This window comes from Onychostruthus taczanowskii, unplaced genomic scaffold, assembly GCF_017590055.1.
Source record: "Onychostruthus taczanowskii isolate IOZ18803 unplaced genomic scaffold, ASM1759005v1 scaffold2, whole genome shotgun sequence".
Taxonomy (NCBI): Eukaryota; Metazoa; Chordata; class Aves; order Passeriformes; family Passeridae; genus Onychostruthus; species Onychostruthus taczanowskii.
The window spans coordinates 4783083-4799222 of record NW_024499239.1 but is presented as its reverse complement, the minus strand read 5'-3'; the positions used below and the strand labels follow the sequence as shown (position 1 = coordinate 4799222).

The 16140-nt window shown below is 35.6% G+C and overlaps 1 protein-coding gene across 10 annotated transcripts in view; it reads right to left on the bottom strand.

Moving 5' to 3' along the window:
- Positions 1-1116: 1116 nt before the first annotated feature.
- Positions 1117-16140, bottom strand: part of FRYL (FRY like transcription coactivator) — a 158027-nt gene continuing 143003 nt past the window's right edge. For 7 of the 10 annotated variants that reach the window (XM_041403162.1, XM_041403163.1, XM_041403155.1 and 4 more), the window contains 7 exons: positions 15926-16075; positions 13513-13611; positions 9403-9471; positions 6133-6150; positions 5064-5174; positions 3529-3725; positions 1117-3076 (listed from right to left, as the gene is read on the bottom strand). In XM_041403162.1, the coding sequence (XP_041259096.1) occupies positions 2818-3076; positions 3529-3725; positions 5064-5174; positions 6133-6150; positions 9403-9471; positions 13513-13611; positions 15926-16075 (903 nt within the window). In that variant the 3' untranslated portion in view covers positions 1117-2817. The remainder of the gene's footprint in view (positions 3077-3528; positions 3726-5063; positions 5175-6132; positions 6151-9402; positions 9472-13512; positions 13612-15925; positions 16076-16140) is intronic. The other 3 variants (XM_041403158.1, XM_041403165.1, XM_041403160.1) reach the window with 1 other exon arrangement.

The window sequence follows — 16140 nt, the reverse complement described above, 5'->3', positions numbered from 1 at the left end:
TACAGCTTAAAGGCTGTCATCCCCACTAACTACAGTCAAAGCAGTACTTGTTTCTGCATGATAACGTGTAGAACAGGCTTAGCTGATGTGAACTGAGCGCTGTGCTTCACTAGCAGCTGATGAAGGCTCCAGGTGGCAGGTAGCAGCAAGGAGGCCACCCCTGCAGCTACTGCAAGGCTCTGTGGCTTGGAGGAGTACAGTGCCGTGGGCAGTCATATTAAACAAGCTCCCCTTTATCCTGTAGCATTCTTCAGTTCCAGAGTAGCTCTACATGTCATCCCTCTTACATAAATATGTTAAATGCTTTTACTGCTTGATGCCCAAGTACAATTCTGTACTTGCTAGCTGCTTTTCAGCTTTACTGCCATGTCATGTCTGTGACAGCACACACTGATTGTGGGCACTCAGCAAGAAGGAAAGCTACTCCTGACCTATTGTAATTATGCAAAGTGGAAGGGTGCCAGTTGTTCAAAGCTATCCTGAACTTGCTCTGTACAGCTTTTTCATAAAGAGATTTTTTTGCACACGTTAGCTCAGTCAGTGCTGTACTTGCTGCATCTTACAGGAGCTGTCTGATGTTTTGTTTGTTTCTACACAGCTTTACCATAGCTTTGGATTTGGCACAGGCCTGGCACCATGTAATGCAGGGTGACAGCTCATGCAGTAGTTGAGTAGTTTTTGAAACGCTTAATGAAATTAAAGCAATATCAAAAGACAGTCATTTAACGTGATTCTGCTCAACAGGGCAGGTTCCACTAGCCATTGTAAATGGAGGAGGATGTGTAACATAAGGCATTACATATATGAATTCAGGTTTGAGTTTCATGAGAAATCCGTTAACAGCTTCAGAAGATGCCTAGAAAAATGCTGCTGCAATGACAGGACATAAAAGGAAAAAAATTACTTCAGGGCACCCAGGCCTCTGTTGTCATTGTTTAATCTGTTTAGCTAAAGTATTTAAACTCTAGCTTGTAAAAATACACAAAATTAGAGATACAATGTCTTTTATTTTTACAAAAAAGCTGGTAAAAGATGATGTAAATAAAAGTGTAATGCATCCCTAAATAAAACTACCTCTCCCCTGTAAATACTTGTTAAATAATAAAGAACACCATCTACAGTACCACAAAACCATCAAAATAATTAAATTTTATCAGGGACAGGGGAAAAAAATACAGTGAATATGAATGTGCCTTGACCAGTTACAGAACTTGTTAGGATAACATAACTACTGTCAGCAGTCCAACAGCGTGCACAGTGCCTTCAATTAATGCATTTCAGCATAATTACATTTCTAGTGGGGCCTAATTCCCCCAAAAAGGCAGAGCTAAGAATTTCAATTCTACATTCTAAACTCTGGAATTAGAGCCCATTAAAAAAAATCACAGTGGGTAGGAGATGTATATAAAAATACTGGGTGTTCCTTTCAAATCACAGGAATTGTGGGACTACATTCTTTTTTTTTTCTGTTTTTTTTTCTTTTTTTTTTTTCTTTTTTTTTCTACAAAATGCGATTGGTTTCAACAGAATCCAGTTTCTTTTATGCTACAGACTTTGACACTGAACTATGAGTATATTGCCTGTTTGCATGTTTTGGTAGTCAGGGTATTTTTTGTCTTTTTTTTTTTTTTCTATAGTCCCAATTCCTTAGGATTCAGTTGAGTCATGAAGATGCATATACATGCATTCAAACTCTTCAAACCCTGCAGGCTACTCAGACTGCAAGTACTGCATGTGACTACCAAGAGGGAATGCTCCCTTCTCCTCATAGCTTTATACACCTACTGTTTTAACAGTGCATTGCACAAATTTACATGAAAAATACTGGTTTTGCACTATACAGTTTCTAGAATATATACAGAATAAAATAAGTTAACTTCTAATGAGAATTGCTGATGGGCAGCATATATCTTTAATATACATTTTAAAGTCTCTGCAGGCAGCTACTTTTTGGTTAGTTGTTATCAGTATTTTAACATAAGCACTGGTCAGAGAACTGAGCAGCATTCCAATAAAGTTAACAGATATATTATTTCTTTTAGAAACACTGGGAAATCCCAGTTTAAAATATTATTAAATGTCCTAACATTTACACACTATGAGGATTAGCTCTAATAAAATAAAATTTCTTCAAAAATAATCTTGCAGCTCTTTTAAGCATGCTCTGAGACCTTATTTAACAATCATCCATACCTTCAAAAAAACAACTGTCACATAGCCATACATTCTAACTCACACACATTATTTCCTTAGAACAGACAACAAAAGCAAATAAAACACTGAGAAGTCAATGGTTTTTGCAGTCATGTATCATTCTACTTGTGTTTGACTGCACATTCTTCATGACATTGCAGTGTCTCATTAGGTGTTAAGCTGACGGTTTTACTGCTGGAAAGCCAGGAAGCCTTGCAGGTCTTCAGCCAAAACAAACCAGCCTTGATTTTAGCCTCATCCCACCTGCGATACTGATCCAACCTCTAGAGGCTGTTTTTGCAAACATCCTTTATAGTTCTGTTACAACAGAAAATAATGCATATGTATGCATTACATTTAAGCCCTTTTCCTTTCATGTAGTTTTTATACATAAATTTAATAAAAAAATACTACTGCCACACAGGCTGCTGTATAGAAAGAGCAGTCAAGTCAGATGTTCACTTCAATTTTCAGGGTTTTACTTGTGATGAAACAGTTTCTTGCTGTGATAAAAGTGTGTTGGTTGTTAAGATTGCTGGAGGTTTGATTTTTTATTTTTGTGAAAGGTGCTCAATAATAGTCTGAAGTATCTTCATCATCAGTTCTTTTCTAAATGACAGTTATTCAGAATCCAGTGGTCACAAGATTTGTTCCTGTTTTGATCTTCCCTAGAAGCTGACAGGATTGCACCATGCGGAGAGACTCTCGGATTTCTAGATTAAGTTCCATCAGCTTTGAGCTGGCCTCAGACATATCTTGGTTGGAGCCTACTACTGCAAAGCTGCCAGTCTGGCCAAGTGTCTGATGACGGAAATAGATGTGCAGCAATGTTTGAACTGGGTCCTCTTCAGAACTGCCAAAGATGTCGTGGGGCCAAATAGATCTGTAAACACACAGTTTGGATTTAAACATTAAAAACAATATGTTTAAATGTTCTTTAAAAAGGTATTTGAACAGAAGACAGGAAAATGCAAGGGAAAATAACATGCAATTTGGATTTAAAAATCAAAAGTTTAAATACTTTTAAGCAGATATTTGAACAAAAGACAGAAAAATGCTACAGGAAAGTTTCTTTCACTGAGTCCTGGTAAATAACAGTAAACTTTCCCAGAGATAAATTCTAAATAAGTACTGAAATTGCTTTTTACTTTTCTTAAATTGCTGAAAAGAAAACCCCAAAACCTGTAATGAAGCAACAGTACTTGTCCTTTTCAACAAGGACATCCAACAAGAACTGAAAAAAAAAAAGAAAGGAATAGTGCTTATCCCTGTTTTTAATTTAAAAAGGTCTATTAAGAAACTCAAGATCTGAAAGCAATCCTTTTAAAAACTTACCTGAAAGCCTTGACCTGTGCCACAGCTGACACAAACTCCTTGTTTCTCAGGGATTCAATGAGGGAGTGAATAGCTGTTTCTGTGCTAGCTTGGGAAGCTTCTGCAATTTCAATTTCTTCGATACCACTGTCGGACACTGCCTCAGCCTCTTTCAGGCAGCTCTCCAAAAGAGCAAGTTCTTCAGACATGTTTATTACCTAAAACAAGTAAAATTTATCTCTTTTAGTTTAAATGTATTTCAAGGAAAAATAATTTTCAGAAGACCAGGTTTTTATTTTTCCTTCTCTGTGTAATAAAGTAAAATAGAAAAAGAACACCCAAATATTTTCTGCAGTTGCTTAAGTATACAGTTAATGGCCCAAGCATGTATGTCAATTATTTGGGCTTTCCCTGATGAAGTTTTCCTCTTAGTTCTTTTCAAATTTATTTCAAAAAATAAATTTCTTCTCTCCTTATGTTACTTAATAACAAACTGACACGAAGAATGAAACATTTCAGAAAGGTATGACAGCAATAGTGTCATTACAAGGATGCCTTTACGAAGGAAAAAATCTGGAAGACTGGTAACCCAGGACAGTAACATTAGTGCAGCCAGTGTATATAATAATATATTTGACTTTAGCTGCAATGCATGAGTAAAACATGAGACCATCTCTCAGAACATGGTTCTACATCTGACTAACCGAGTGGGTTATTAGTTGTGATGCCAACCTTCCACAGTGTTCTTCAAACACAAACTTATTTGCAGCCTCTACACAAATCTGGAAATATAAGTGAGGAACATGCATAGTTTTTTTCTAAAGCTACTCAAACCAAAGACTTTCAGTCAGGATTTTCATGTTCCTCCCTACTATGTCAAGCAAGACCAAGCCTACTTTTTTTTTTTCTGCTACCCCTGTTGCATTCCCGACCCAGGGGAGAACTTACAGAAGGCATTCTTAATAGCATAATGCACACAACTCAACATCACATATGTGCCACATGTGCACAGCTGAAAAACACTTTTACTTCTGAAGTTACAACAACTAAAAATCAGGCAGAAGAGGTGCTTATGCACTACTAACTGTGCTTAGGATGGGGACTAAGGTTGCACAGTAATTAATGGTGGCTGAAGTGACACAGTTAAATGAATCAGTTGGTAGAAACTGGTGGTGGTGTTTGCTATAGGAAACACCAGGGCTATGGAAAGGCTCAGCTCTTCTGAGTGGACTTGATGTGCCTTGATTGTAGCTTGATTAGAATACACCAGGAGTGCTTCTGAAATACTTAAAATCCTCAGCATTGGACTCCCCATGTTCCTGTCTTTTTTTAAAGAGCTTTCCTGCTGTACAAAAATCAACACAGATAATTGAACATTTCAGAAAATTCTTGTAAGCTCTACTTAAATATTTTATTAATTGGCTGTAAAACAGCTGGAACCCTCCTCCAGTTTCTAAAAGGATGTTCCACTGATGAAAATGCTATCAAAATGTGTTTTAAATTGTCTGCTTTTAAAATGTCAACAATTACTAGCTGAATGGCATGGTATTCATTACCTCTGCTTCTTTTTTGATTGTTTTTACTTGACTGATGAGTTTGCAATAGGCTTGGAACAGAAGCAGCAACTGGAAATGCAGCTTGTATAGCCTCCGACACAACTCCAGCTCCTACAAATGTAAACAACACTATTATATTCAGGAAGTGCAAACCACCTACTATCCAGTGCAAGAGACAATAAATCACAACTTCTTCAGTAGAGTGTGCAAAATTAGAAGTAGTTAATTTGGCTACTAAAGAAAATGCCAAAAATATTTAGAAGCTAACATACAGTAAGCTAAATGAAAAGCAGGTGAAAGCTTCATTCAGTTCTAGATTTACAAGTAGCCTCTCACAGAGATTTGAAGTTCACTTTTTAATAAGTTACATTTCCAAGAAAGGGAGTGGAGTGGAATGTGAAGTGATTCAAAAGGCATTTTGAAATGTCTGGAACATTTCCAGATTTCATGTCTTTAAACCAAGAGTTTCATAGATCACTTACTTTTATTATTGGTATTTTACTGTTTTGAATTCAAGTTCTAATATCCAAAAGAAGCAGTTGTGGTCCATATGTATTTCATAACCATTAATATTTATATTGTAAGCACAGTATATAACCTGGCCCTTGTTTACACTGCCTGACAGATTAGGAAGAGAATAATTCCATTCCTGGAGGCAAGTATAATCTTTTCTTTATAAAAGGTAGCCCTTGTTCTGCTTTAGAAAATAACACATTATATATTCTTAAGGAAATGAAATAGCAGTATTAATTTACATACTGTCTTGCTTCCATTTTTATGCCTCTAAAACACTAGTCAGAAATGCAGACAGTGTTAATACTGCTTCACATACAGACATAAAAGCTAGTGCTAATGGAGTAATCTTTATAACATTCTACTAACTACAGGATCCTATTATCTACAAAGGACCAACAGTCTAATGGGTTAGATGATGCAAAACTGAAGCACACAGCATTTCTGTAATAGTCTAGGACAAGACATCATTATTTCACAAATGGACAAGACAGATGGAGACCAGTTTGGTGACTGGCATGGTTAAGTATTTGATAAATCAAGAACTGTCACTTACTGCTAGAATTTCCATTTGCTAAGCAAGAAGATGAGCAGGTCACAAAAATACAAAGAAAGAAAAAAGAGCAAGAATTAGTGTAGGAAATAATTTTAATTAGGGTAAAAGATGTTCCAGGTAAAATGGAGGAAGAAATACAGGTAACATGCTCCAAACATATCCTGAATGTAAAAAATATTAACAGGCTGAATTTGATGTAAAATTACTTGCTGCCATAGCTAAAGATAAAATGTACTGGCTTTGTTGTGGGCTTTGTTGTCCCACAGCATGAGTAACACTCTTACAACTCTGTCTGGTCTTTATACATTGTGTAGTCTGAAAGGTGCAGAAATTTAAGGTAATCAAAATCCAGGACACTTAGATCTAAATATCTGTACAAAGCTTCTTACTTGTTCAGTATCACAATAGTTTAAGCAAAATTAATGCATTTAAAATTGGAGATGCAAGATTAATTTGGATTCTGAATCAGTTTAGAAATTCTTGGGTTTGCTAAACTCAATTCTCAACCCCTCTCAGAGGTTTCTGTACTGTAATTGCACTTGGTTTCTACAAGCCATTTCAGAAAAAAATGTTTGGGGAAGAGGGATAGGGAGAGAAGTGGTCAGAAAATGTATGTGTCAGACTAGGGATGTGAACTTCACCACTCCTGTGCTTTGTACAGCGCTGAGTGCATGTACAGTGGTCATAGCAAACCAAATCACAGAGTCACAGAATATCCTGAGCTGGAAGGGACCCACAAGGATCACTGAAGTCCAGCTCCTGGCCCTGCACAGGACAACCCCATTGGAATCACACCACGTGCCTGAGAGCAAAAAAAAGGAATGTCAGCGGATGTCTGGCTCCCACAGACAGAAGCAGCTGAGCTTTACTAAGCACATAGTTGTACACGGTGTTATGCTAAGTTATACACTATGTGCTTCCCAGGTTATAAACATTGCATGTTTTTGTTACACTCCATGTTTTTGTTCTGCACTCTGTGCTATTATATACTTAGCACAATTACCATATTTCTGATGCACAGAACACTGAAGACATAAAATCTTGAACTGCAGAAGTTAACATGACTTCGATGAATCACTTAAGCACAGAGAATCAGATTTTGAGAAATGGCAGGGTTGACTGTTTAATAACTTTAAGTCATTAAGTTCCAGTGTTCTTAAAGCCAAGTCTCATTATTACTGTAAGCCATAATTAATCCCTTTCCCCCAAAACGCACCTTGATAGCTACCTTTTAAAAATTCAGGAGAGGTTTTCCTTTAAAAATGGCTTTGTACTCCTTCAGTCTTTCACATACATGAGAAATAATTTGATTTTTCTACCTGCCTGTCCTGTAGTAACAGTCAAGCCAGAGTCCAGATGCATTCTTTCAGGCTTAGATGTACTAATAGCAAGAACTGAATAATTAGATTTTACTTGCAAGTCTGCTGGCAATGCACAAGCTGGAACAGAATTAATCTTGCTATTCCTTAGCTGTATGGACCACAGTGCCAAAAATTAGTAAGAAAATCTTATTTGTGTTAGTGAATAAAAAATATCTGTTTCCCTGAGCAAGACAACACTAACACATTTTTTGCATTAACTGGTTGACTGCTCAGACTTAGCAGCCCCACACTCCATTTACAAGGACTTTTGAAGAATTACCAGCATGCCACCCTTGCAGGCTAGGATTAAAAACCAAAATCAAAACAAGTCCCCACAAATAATAATCAATGTGATTGGTCTCAGACTCCTTTTCAGAGGTCATCTTCAAACCCTGCAGAAACAGGGAAGAATAGGCCAAACTGCCTTGCCAGGGAATCGTGGATTCTTTTTGTACAAGGTATCTGCAAGCCTGCATGTTGCTTGTCTTCCATTTCTTAGTTTCCCCAGCTACACAGTAGGAACAGTAACATTTACCTTCATGGTAAGAATGGCTCTGTTCTAACAACTAAATGTTAGAACAATTTCTTGGTGTTTGTAAACAAATTTATAAGTATGGACTGAAATACATAAATGCTGCTTTTTAATTAATATATATATACAGCATTTACTGTATTGTAATAGTAAATGTTATCTATTTATAATGATATAACAGCCAGTATACAAAGATGTGTACTTAGTGTAAAATACACTAAAGCATGAGTTCATAGGCAAGATAAAAGTCCTTGCAAATAGTAGTACGTTATTTTGCCGGTTTTGTATTACCTAAGCTTATTCACTTGATTTTTTTTTTTTTAATGTGCAACTTCAATGCAGTATAACAATTAGCATTCTATTACCACATTTTACTACTCTAAAAGTTCAGGTACATTTTGTAATTGCATAAAAAGCCCTGCATATATGTGTATATATGAAGAACAGCAAAAGAAAACTGTATAAAAGAAAAAATAGTCCAGAGATACAGTAAACATTTCTGTTGGTGAAGACTACATCTTCAGCAGCAGAAGCATGACCAAGTGCATCAATGAATTGTTCAACTGAACAAAAGAAATAAAATTTCTCCTTTTTCAGCTTGGATTTGAGATTTTTGTCAAACTGTGATTGTGAAAAGGTAAGTTCATCTGCTACTTGCAGTTCTTTCTTACATCTTTCACTGTCCTTATCACAGTACTTCAGATGGCAGACTCTTTATACCAACTAATGTTGGGTGTTGGATTTGCTTTTTTTACTGTATCAATATTATATAGTTATTCTATTTAAAAAAAAACCCAGTCCTAGTCCATTTTGGGAAAAGCTATCACTTATTACAGCAATTAGTTATACTAAACATGGATAAGTGCCATGCAAATACATACAAAATATTCAACTAATATTAATGGTTACTTAATCTATTGTTAGGTGATATTTTGACATAAGTGTTTAATGAACTTTTTGCTATACTGCTACTTTACTCCCTGTTGCTTCTCACCCAAATATTGGCTCCAGAAAGGTCTTAAGTAGTTCTAAGTTTTTGAGTAGACAATACTTCTGAGCATATAACCAGAATTTTAATCTTTTTTCCTTCTAGAAACAGCAGCAAAAAAGCAGACTTGCTGGTACACAGATGGTATCTAGTCTGCTTATCTACTCAGTGTTATTAAATCTAGAACCCAAGACGGATTGCCAGCTTTTATTAAGAAGATCCATTTTTATTGCCAGTTCATGAGACTCTGAGTTTCCAAAAGATAGGATGATAACGAAAATTAAAAGCTTTTCATATATTTTCAATCTCTCTACAAATATTGGGTTTTTTGTGCAATAAAGATGATTTTTAATCTCATATCCTGAGACTCACAAATGACATACACCTACCTGGGCATCTGTGTTAGTCCCATGAATACCATCATCAGTACCAAATGTCCTTTTGCAGTCTTCTAGCCACTGCAAATTAATATAAATAAGATTGAACATCTTCTGAAACAGCAAACTGAAGACTGTGCTAACACTGCTTAAGACACTTTGTCTTGTACATTCTCGGATAACGTAAGAAGTTGTGGTATGAAATCAATTGTTTATCAGTGTTGTTTGCAGTGATGATATCCACTCTGACAGATCACTTTGTAACTTTTATTTCCTGTAGCCTTCATTACCCAAGATGGAGATAGTACACTTCAGCATAAATACTAACCCATGATTGAATTGATACTGTTACAGGAAAATATATGAGAGGGTGGAAGCAGAAATATCCCTCTCTTTACTTTCTGTAAAAGGTTTACACTAATGTGATTTTTCAGCCTTTAAAATATAGCACTGATTCCCATTAATTCTCATTCTCATTAATTAGAAAATAAGCTTGTTACATTTCTTGGAACTACTTGAGAAACAGAAGGAAATAGAGCTCTCCTGTGTAAGTGCGTGTTTACAGGTTGGAATGAAAAAACCCAAATTCTCCAGTGGGAGTTTAGCATCACCTCCACTTCATACAAGCCAAGGAGATGAAGTATTCTTGCATTACACAATGCAAATCTGCAGGTTCCACTCAGGGCTGCATTTAACTTCACTTCCTATATCACACAATAAGTTTATTAATTTCAGTGGGCAGTCTCTTTTTCTACCTTTAACCAACCATGCAAATTTCTCAAAAAATAACCTCCATGTGTACTGGTATTCACATGAATTTCTGTGTTACTATAAAGCATTTATAGAATCAAATATGTTCTTTTTGGACAATACAACCTGATCAACCCCACTGATGAATTTTTCTGTACAGTGCTAACAATTGCAAGCATGGTTATTACTGAAATAGGAATGCATCATCTTGAGATAAAGTGTACAATATCATCTGAAATGAAGAATAGGCTCTGTACATCCAAGGAATTATAATTTAGCATACTGCTTGTGTTTGGTATCTTGAATCTCAGAGGGAACCTTGGTGACCTTTTTCTAACCTTTGTCTGATGCAAGAAAAAGAAAAATGTGATTTCCCATCTGTTCAATTTAATAAAGGTTACTTAGTGAATTAACTAGGCCAGTGTGCTCATCAAGAGGAGAAATGGAATTCTCTGAACATCGCAGTGTCAGTTTCAATTAGTGACATGGATACCAACATCCACAGCAAATCTCATTTTTCTTTTTATCAGACAGCTTCCAACAGAACAGGTTTGCACTGCAACAAACAGCAGCAGCAATTGGGATGCTAGTATTTGTTTTCACACACCATCCTTTTAAGATCTTTTTTTAAATCTTAGAACCCATCTGGATAAAGGGTGTGCCTAGAATGCTGTGTGTATAAGTTTGCATTTTCTATCACATTTATCTGATTCAGTGTCTTTGTCCCTAATACACACATGAAGTCTAAGCAGTCCCCTTGCAAGAAAACAGAACAATAGTTCCAAAAAGGTGACAAAATTAATTTGTTAAGATTTTTTACAGAATATGAGTTCAGCATGGTAGAAAGATTTTTTTTTTTCTTTGGGAATAGTGTGACAGAATAACCTTCTTTATGTGTTTGCTTTGTGTCAATTCATGTTTTCTCCATGTATCTCCTACAGTGTGTTGATGAAAGCATAACACAGGGAAGTCTGGGGTTAGTCTTGGTCATAGCACAGGTTTGTCTGCCAGATTACACCCTAAACAGACATGCTAAACAGCCTACACTATAGGTGCCTTTCTGTCTCATCTTGGTGCATAGGTAAGCATTTCAAGCAACTGCAGCCCAAGCCTTTTACTTTTTCCATTTGATTCATGTGTATGCCTGTACACCACACAGCACTGAGAGTGACAAACATCATCTATTAGGATAAAGTTTAAACAACAGTTTTTCATTAAAGAAATTAACATACAAATTCTCCCAGTGGTTGATTCCAGAGGACACCAGATTAACATGCAAAAATATCTGTTAATTTTTATTTACTTTATTATACAATAGCCCAACCACTTCATTTGGTCATTTTTCAGTGTGCTTCTATGAAAAAAGCAAGGGTCTGCATTAAGTTGATTAAGGATTTTGCCTTAATACTTTCAGATTTAATAGGATACATAGCACAGTCTATATCTGTGTCTAACAACAGAAATTCAGATTTTACTTGATGAAGTCTTGTTCAAACATTACCTATACTCTGTTTAAGAGGACAGAGTAAGAAAACAATAAAACATATATCTAAGATGTAGCTTAGAAGATTCTTAGTTTACATTTAATATAAAGTACACCTTAGAAAAAGAGGGCCAAGAGCTAAAGAAATACTTCTAAAATGTTTTAGAAAAGAAAATTATTTGAGTAGTCATTATTTCTAAATTAACATGCTCAATAACCACTTAAATAATGCCGTAAATTGTCTAAATGGCGTGCTATCAAGAGTCAGAGATGACTGGTCAAAGCTAAAAGTTTCTTCCTTCTCAGTACTGCTTCTTTTTATTTAGAAATGATTAAATAAAAATAAAACCCTGACAAAATGCTCTCAGTTGTTTCAGAACAATTCCTTTAACCCTGTGAACCTTCTTCCTGCTCCAGTCACTCAAAAATCTGTGGCAGAAGACAGGCTGACCACAGAAACATGTTACTGGACTCCCTTTTTGACAGAAAAAACAATTCCTTCACTATGATATAATGACAGAGGCCATCAAACTGACATATTTCTATTTATTTACCTAGTAAAATAAAATACAAAGAAGTACTTAATATCCAGCATGGATTTACACCAATATGAAATGTGGCAGCGCAAAATTAGGTAACAATACCTCTAGTGAATTAGTTGCCATCTGAAAGGGATGTAATTTTGTTATACTTTGACAAGTATATTGTGATATACTAATTATAGTAAAGTATTACACTAATTACAGTATTATAATTAGTATTGTATATACTAGTATTATAGTAGAATAATTAGTATTATATATACTAGTATAATACTAATTATACGAAAGTATAATTTGTGATTTGTTATACTTTGATAAATCAACAAAACAATACCATTGGTTACTGCTGTGATGAACTAGGCTAAATGGAGAGTTGATGTAAAATTCCTTCATGTTTGGATAGTCATCATTCTAATTACACACACTCATGTGGGTCCCTTTTTACCCTGTCATAAATCTTCCTGTCTGACCATGGGGCAAATCAGTTACACCCTCTGTGGCTCAGGGCTGCTCTCTAAAAGGAGGAATTCACATTATGCACTGGAGATTGCCAGACATGAAATATAAATATTACATTGAGTAAAATTATCTTAGTCATTAGATGAGCACTTGTTTCTGATTAAGCCTACATGGCAAAATGTAGCTCATTATATTAGATCAAATAAATTGTTATTACTACAGAGCTGGGCAAATAGATGCAGCAACTCTTTAACAGAAATGCTGGCCTGGATCCTGCCCAGAGTTTATCTGCATTAACAGTGCTGTGTGGCATACTTTAGCATTGGTTTCAAGGAAACCACATTTCTTTTGAGATCCTTTCCACAAAAAAACTGCATGTCTGGTCTATTCAACAGATGAGCTGTCAGCAACCTTTGAAAGGCAAAGGCCATAATTTCCTAATAAACTCAGCATGATCAAGAAACATGGAGCCGCTTGTGCTGAAAAATATCTGGCAAAGCTCTGCCAAAGCATCATGGCTTGAATTCTGGTTCTGTTTTGCATTACTCAAACTTGCCTATACTGCCATTGTCACAGCCTCAGAGATTGCTGAGATCTGTAAAATTCACCATGTTCAATCTTTTCCCACTGTTAGTGGATTTGTGCAGTGTTATATATTAAAAATTAATTTCAGAAATACATGCAACAAAAATGAATTGCACATAAGAAAAATCCCCTCAGGTTCAGATTATACACATGGAATAGTAGTAAAAAAAGGAAACAGGATCATATTTCAGAAGTGTTTTCCCACATTTTACCTTTAGATGCCTTTGATGAGAGATAAGGACCTGCAACATTTTCTTGATGAGCAGGTTCTAACATTTTTCTTTTGAGATATAAATGACTCACCTGTTCTGCTGCCTCTCGTTTGACATTATAGGTATCCAAGTGTTCTTGGAGCTCTAGAACACTGAACTTCAATGTTTCTAGCAGGCCACAAGACAGTAGCTGGAAGATAAAAGCAATCAAACTCTGTAGTCATGTGACATCTGAATTTAATCCATACAGTCTAATATCTAATCTACATAATACAGAATGCCATGTTCACATTTGGAAAAACAAATTAGAATTAGCTGGGCATGTCATTTGTGACACCTTTGAGTAAGTGAATTAACACACGTAGCTCTACCACTTAAATCAGTGAACAGTTTTAATTCCAAAATAAGAAGAGTAGTACCTAGTTAACACGTGAGATTTCCAAGCAATTTTTAGATCTTTCATAATGAAGAATAATATTTGATACAGACACCACTAGTGTAAATAAAACAGCCTGCAGAAGGAAGTAAAGGTACTGCTGCTGGATTGCTCCTGTAGCAACCTAAGGAGTATCCACTGAGGGTTACTTGCTCTTCTCAAATACAAAATATACTACCAGAAAAGCTTCTGCAGTCTGTAAGAAACAGGACTTGGTCAAAGCAGGAACCACTGGATATTTGAAGAATTTTCTACTATTAATAACTGCCTTTTTTAACATGGTCTCAGAATGTCTTTTTCCCTCAGGGACTGCTACCTCAGCTTTTTTTCCACACTATTTCTCCCTGTAGTTTTATTTTCACTTAGGTTTTTTTATTAGTCCTTCTTCTGACACTTCCTGTAGTAAACATCTCTAACATGACATTTCCTCCCTCACACTGGTCAGTCCTTGCACACAATAAGAGCTCTGTACTTTATCAGTGAGAATTAATCTGACAAGCAGGTTCATTTAATTTTAATTATTTGGAGAGGAAAGATTTATTTATACAGTATTTGTCCATGTAACAACACTAATGTGTGTATGTGTATGCACACATCTAAGTATTTGTGTGCTATATTAATTTATATATATATATAAAAGATATAATTTTTATATTTGTGTTTATATAGATTTGGTTTTTCATTTTAAAATACACATGGTGTTTTAGTTCGGCACTAGTGTAACTTTTCTTAAGGCTTCTTATCTTAAAGAATTTTTTTTGGTAAATTTCTACTGCTTTGAAAGTGGCATAAATAAAAACAAAAAACATTACGGGTGGTTCCCTTGAAATGCACTATCTGTATCATGCTTTTTTCATTCTCAGATTCTTAAGTGAGAGCTTAAGAAAGAGTTGCCCCTTAGTAGCAAGGGAAAAAAAGCAGGTCAGGAGAAGTGCCTCACACTGGGCATTAAGGCCAAAGATCCATCTACCTCAGCCCTGCAGCTGACAGTGTCTAATGGCAGTGGTTTAAAGAAGGGCAAACATGTGGTGATCCACCTGCCCCAGAATGCTTTCTTAGCCTCTGTCAATGTGTTGTTCTGCATATTTAAAGGATGTGTCCAGGGCTACTTCTTCCATTAATTTCTGTAGTGGCTTTTTGGAAACATGAACAGATACCATAAAAAGTGACAGGATTTCACAGTTTGATTATGTATCACATGCAGGACCTTGGTTCTGTATGTTTTGTAAGTTACTGCTAGCTTACTTTAATCACCCTTAACATCTTTTCTTTAAGACAAAAAGAAAATAATTTCTATAATTTATCCATGATAAGACATTTATCTTCTAAAGGGATAAAAATCCTAGCCTCCATATCTTACATGTACATATTTCATCATCCTTGTGATCTTTCTTTAATTTTTTCCAGTGCTACTACCTTTGCTCTGACAGCAAGGGACCAAAACTGTCCCCAAAATTCAGGATGTAGGTGTACTGAGGATATGTACATTAACTCAGTGATATTTCCTGTTTTGCTGTCTCCTTTCTTGATAATTCTAGCAGAGATTTTTTTTTGACTGCTGCTAAACATTGAGCTGACTTCTTGGATTAGTATCTATTATAATCAGGATTTCAACTTGCATGACAACAAATAATTCCAAGTCTTCTCATTGTATATTTGTAGTGAGAATGTTCTTCTCATGAATCACTGAATATATACATAAAACAATATAACAGAAAAAGGCAAAGCTGCTGCTAGATAAGTAATCTTCCTTTTTCTTACTTGTGCAGACAACACAGAATAAATATGAACAAGCAGGGAAGGTAAAGAGTAGTATGGGAATTAAAGTGATACCTACTCTCAGTAAGTTTCCTTACTGTTAACTGTTACAGCTGGAGACTATTTTTAAAGAAAATACATTTCTCACTGGTGGCTTCCAGTGTTTATGATACATAGTGGCCACTTAAGATTTTAATTCCCTTTTGATTTTAAAGAGTTTATTTTTTCCACATATTAGAACACCATTTTGTATGTTACATGAAATGTTTAAGCAGACAGATATTCCAACATGCAGGTTTGAGATTCTTACCGTTTCTGCGTCCACAAAGACCGTCGGACATTCTGAACATAACATCATCACTTCCAGAGAACTTTTAAACTTTGTCCCAATGCGCTGTAGACTTTCACCAAGAAAGCTGACTGAATCATTTGTTATAGATACAAACTTTCTTTGAATGGTCTAGAAGTCAAATCAGAAAAACATTTCTCTTACATTGTGTTTTACTACTCTTCTGGCTTTTTAGG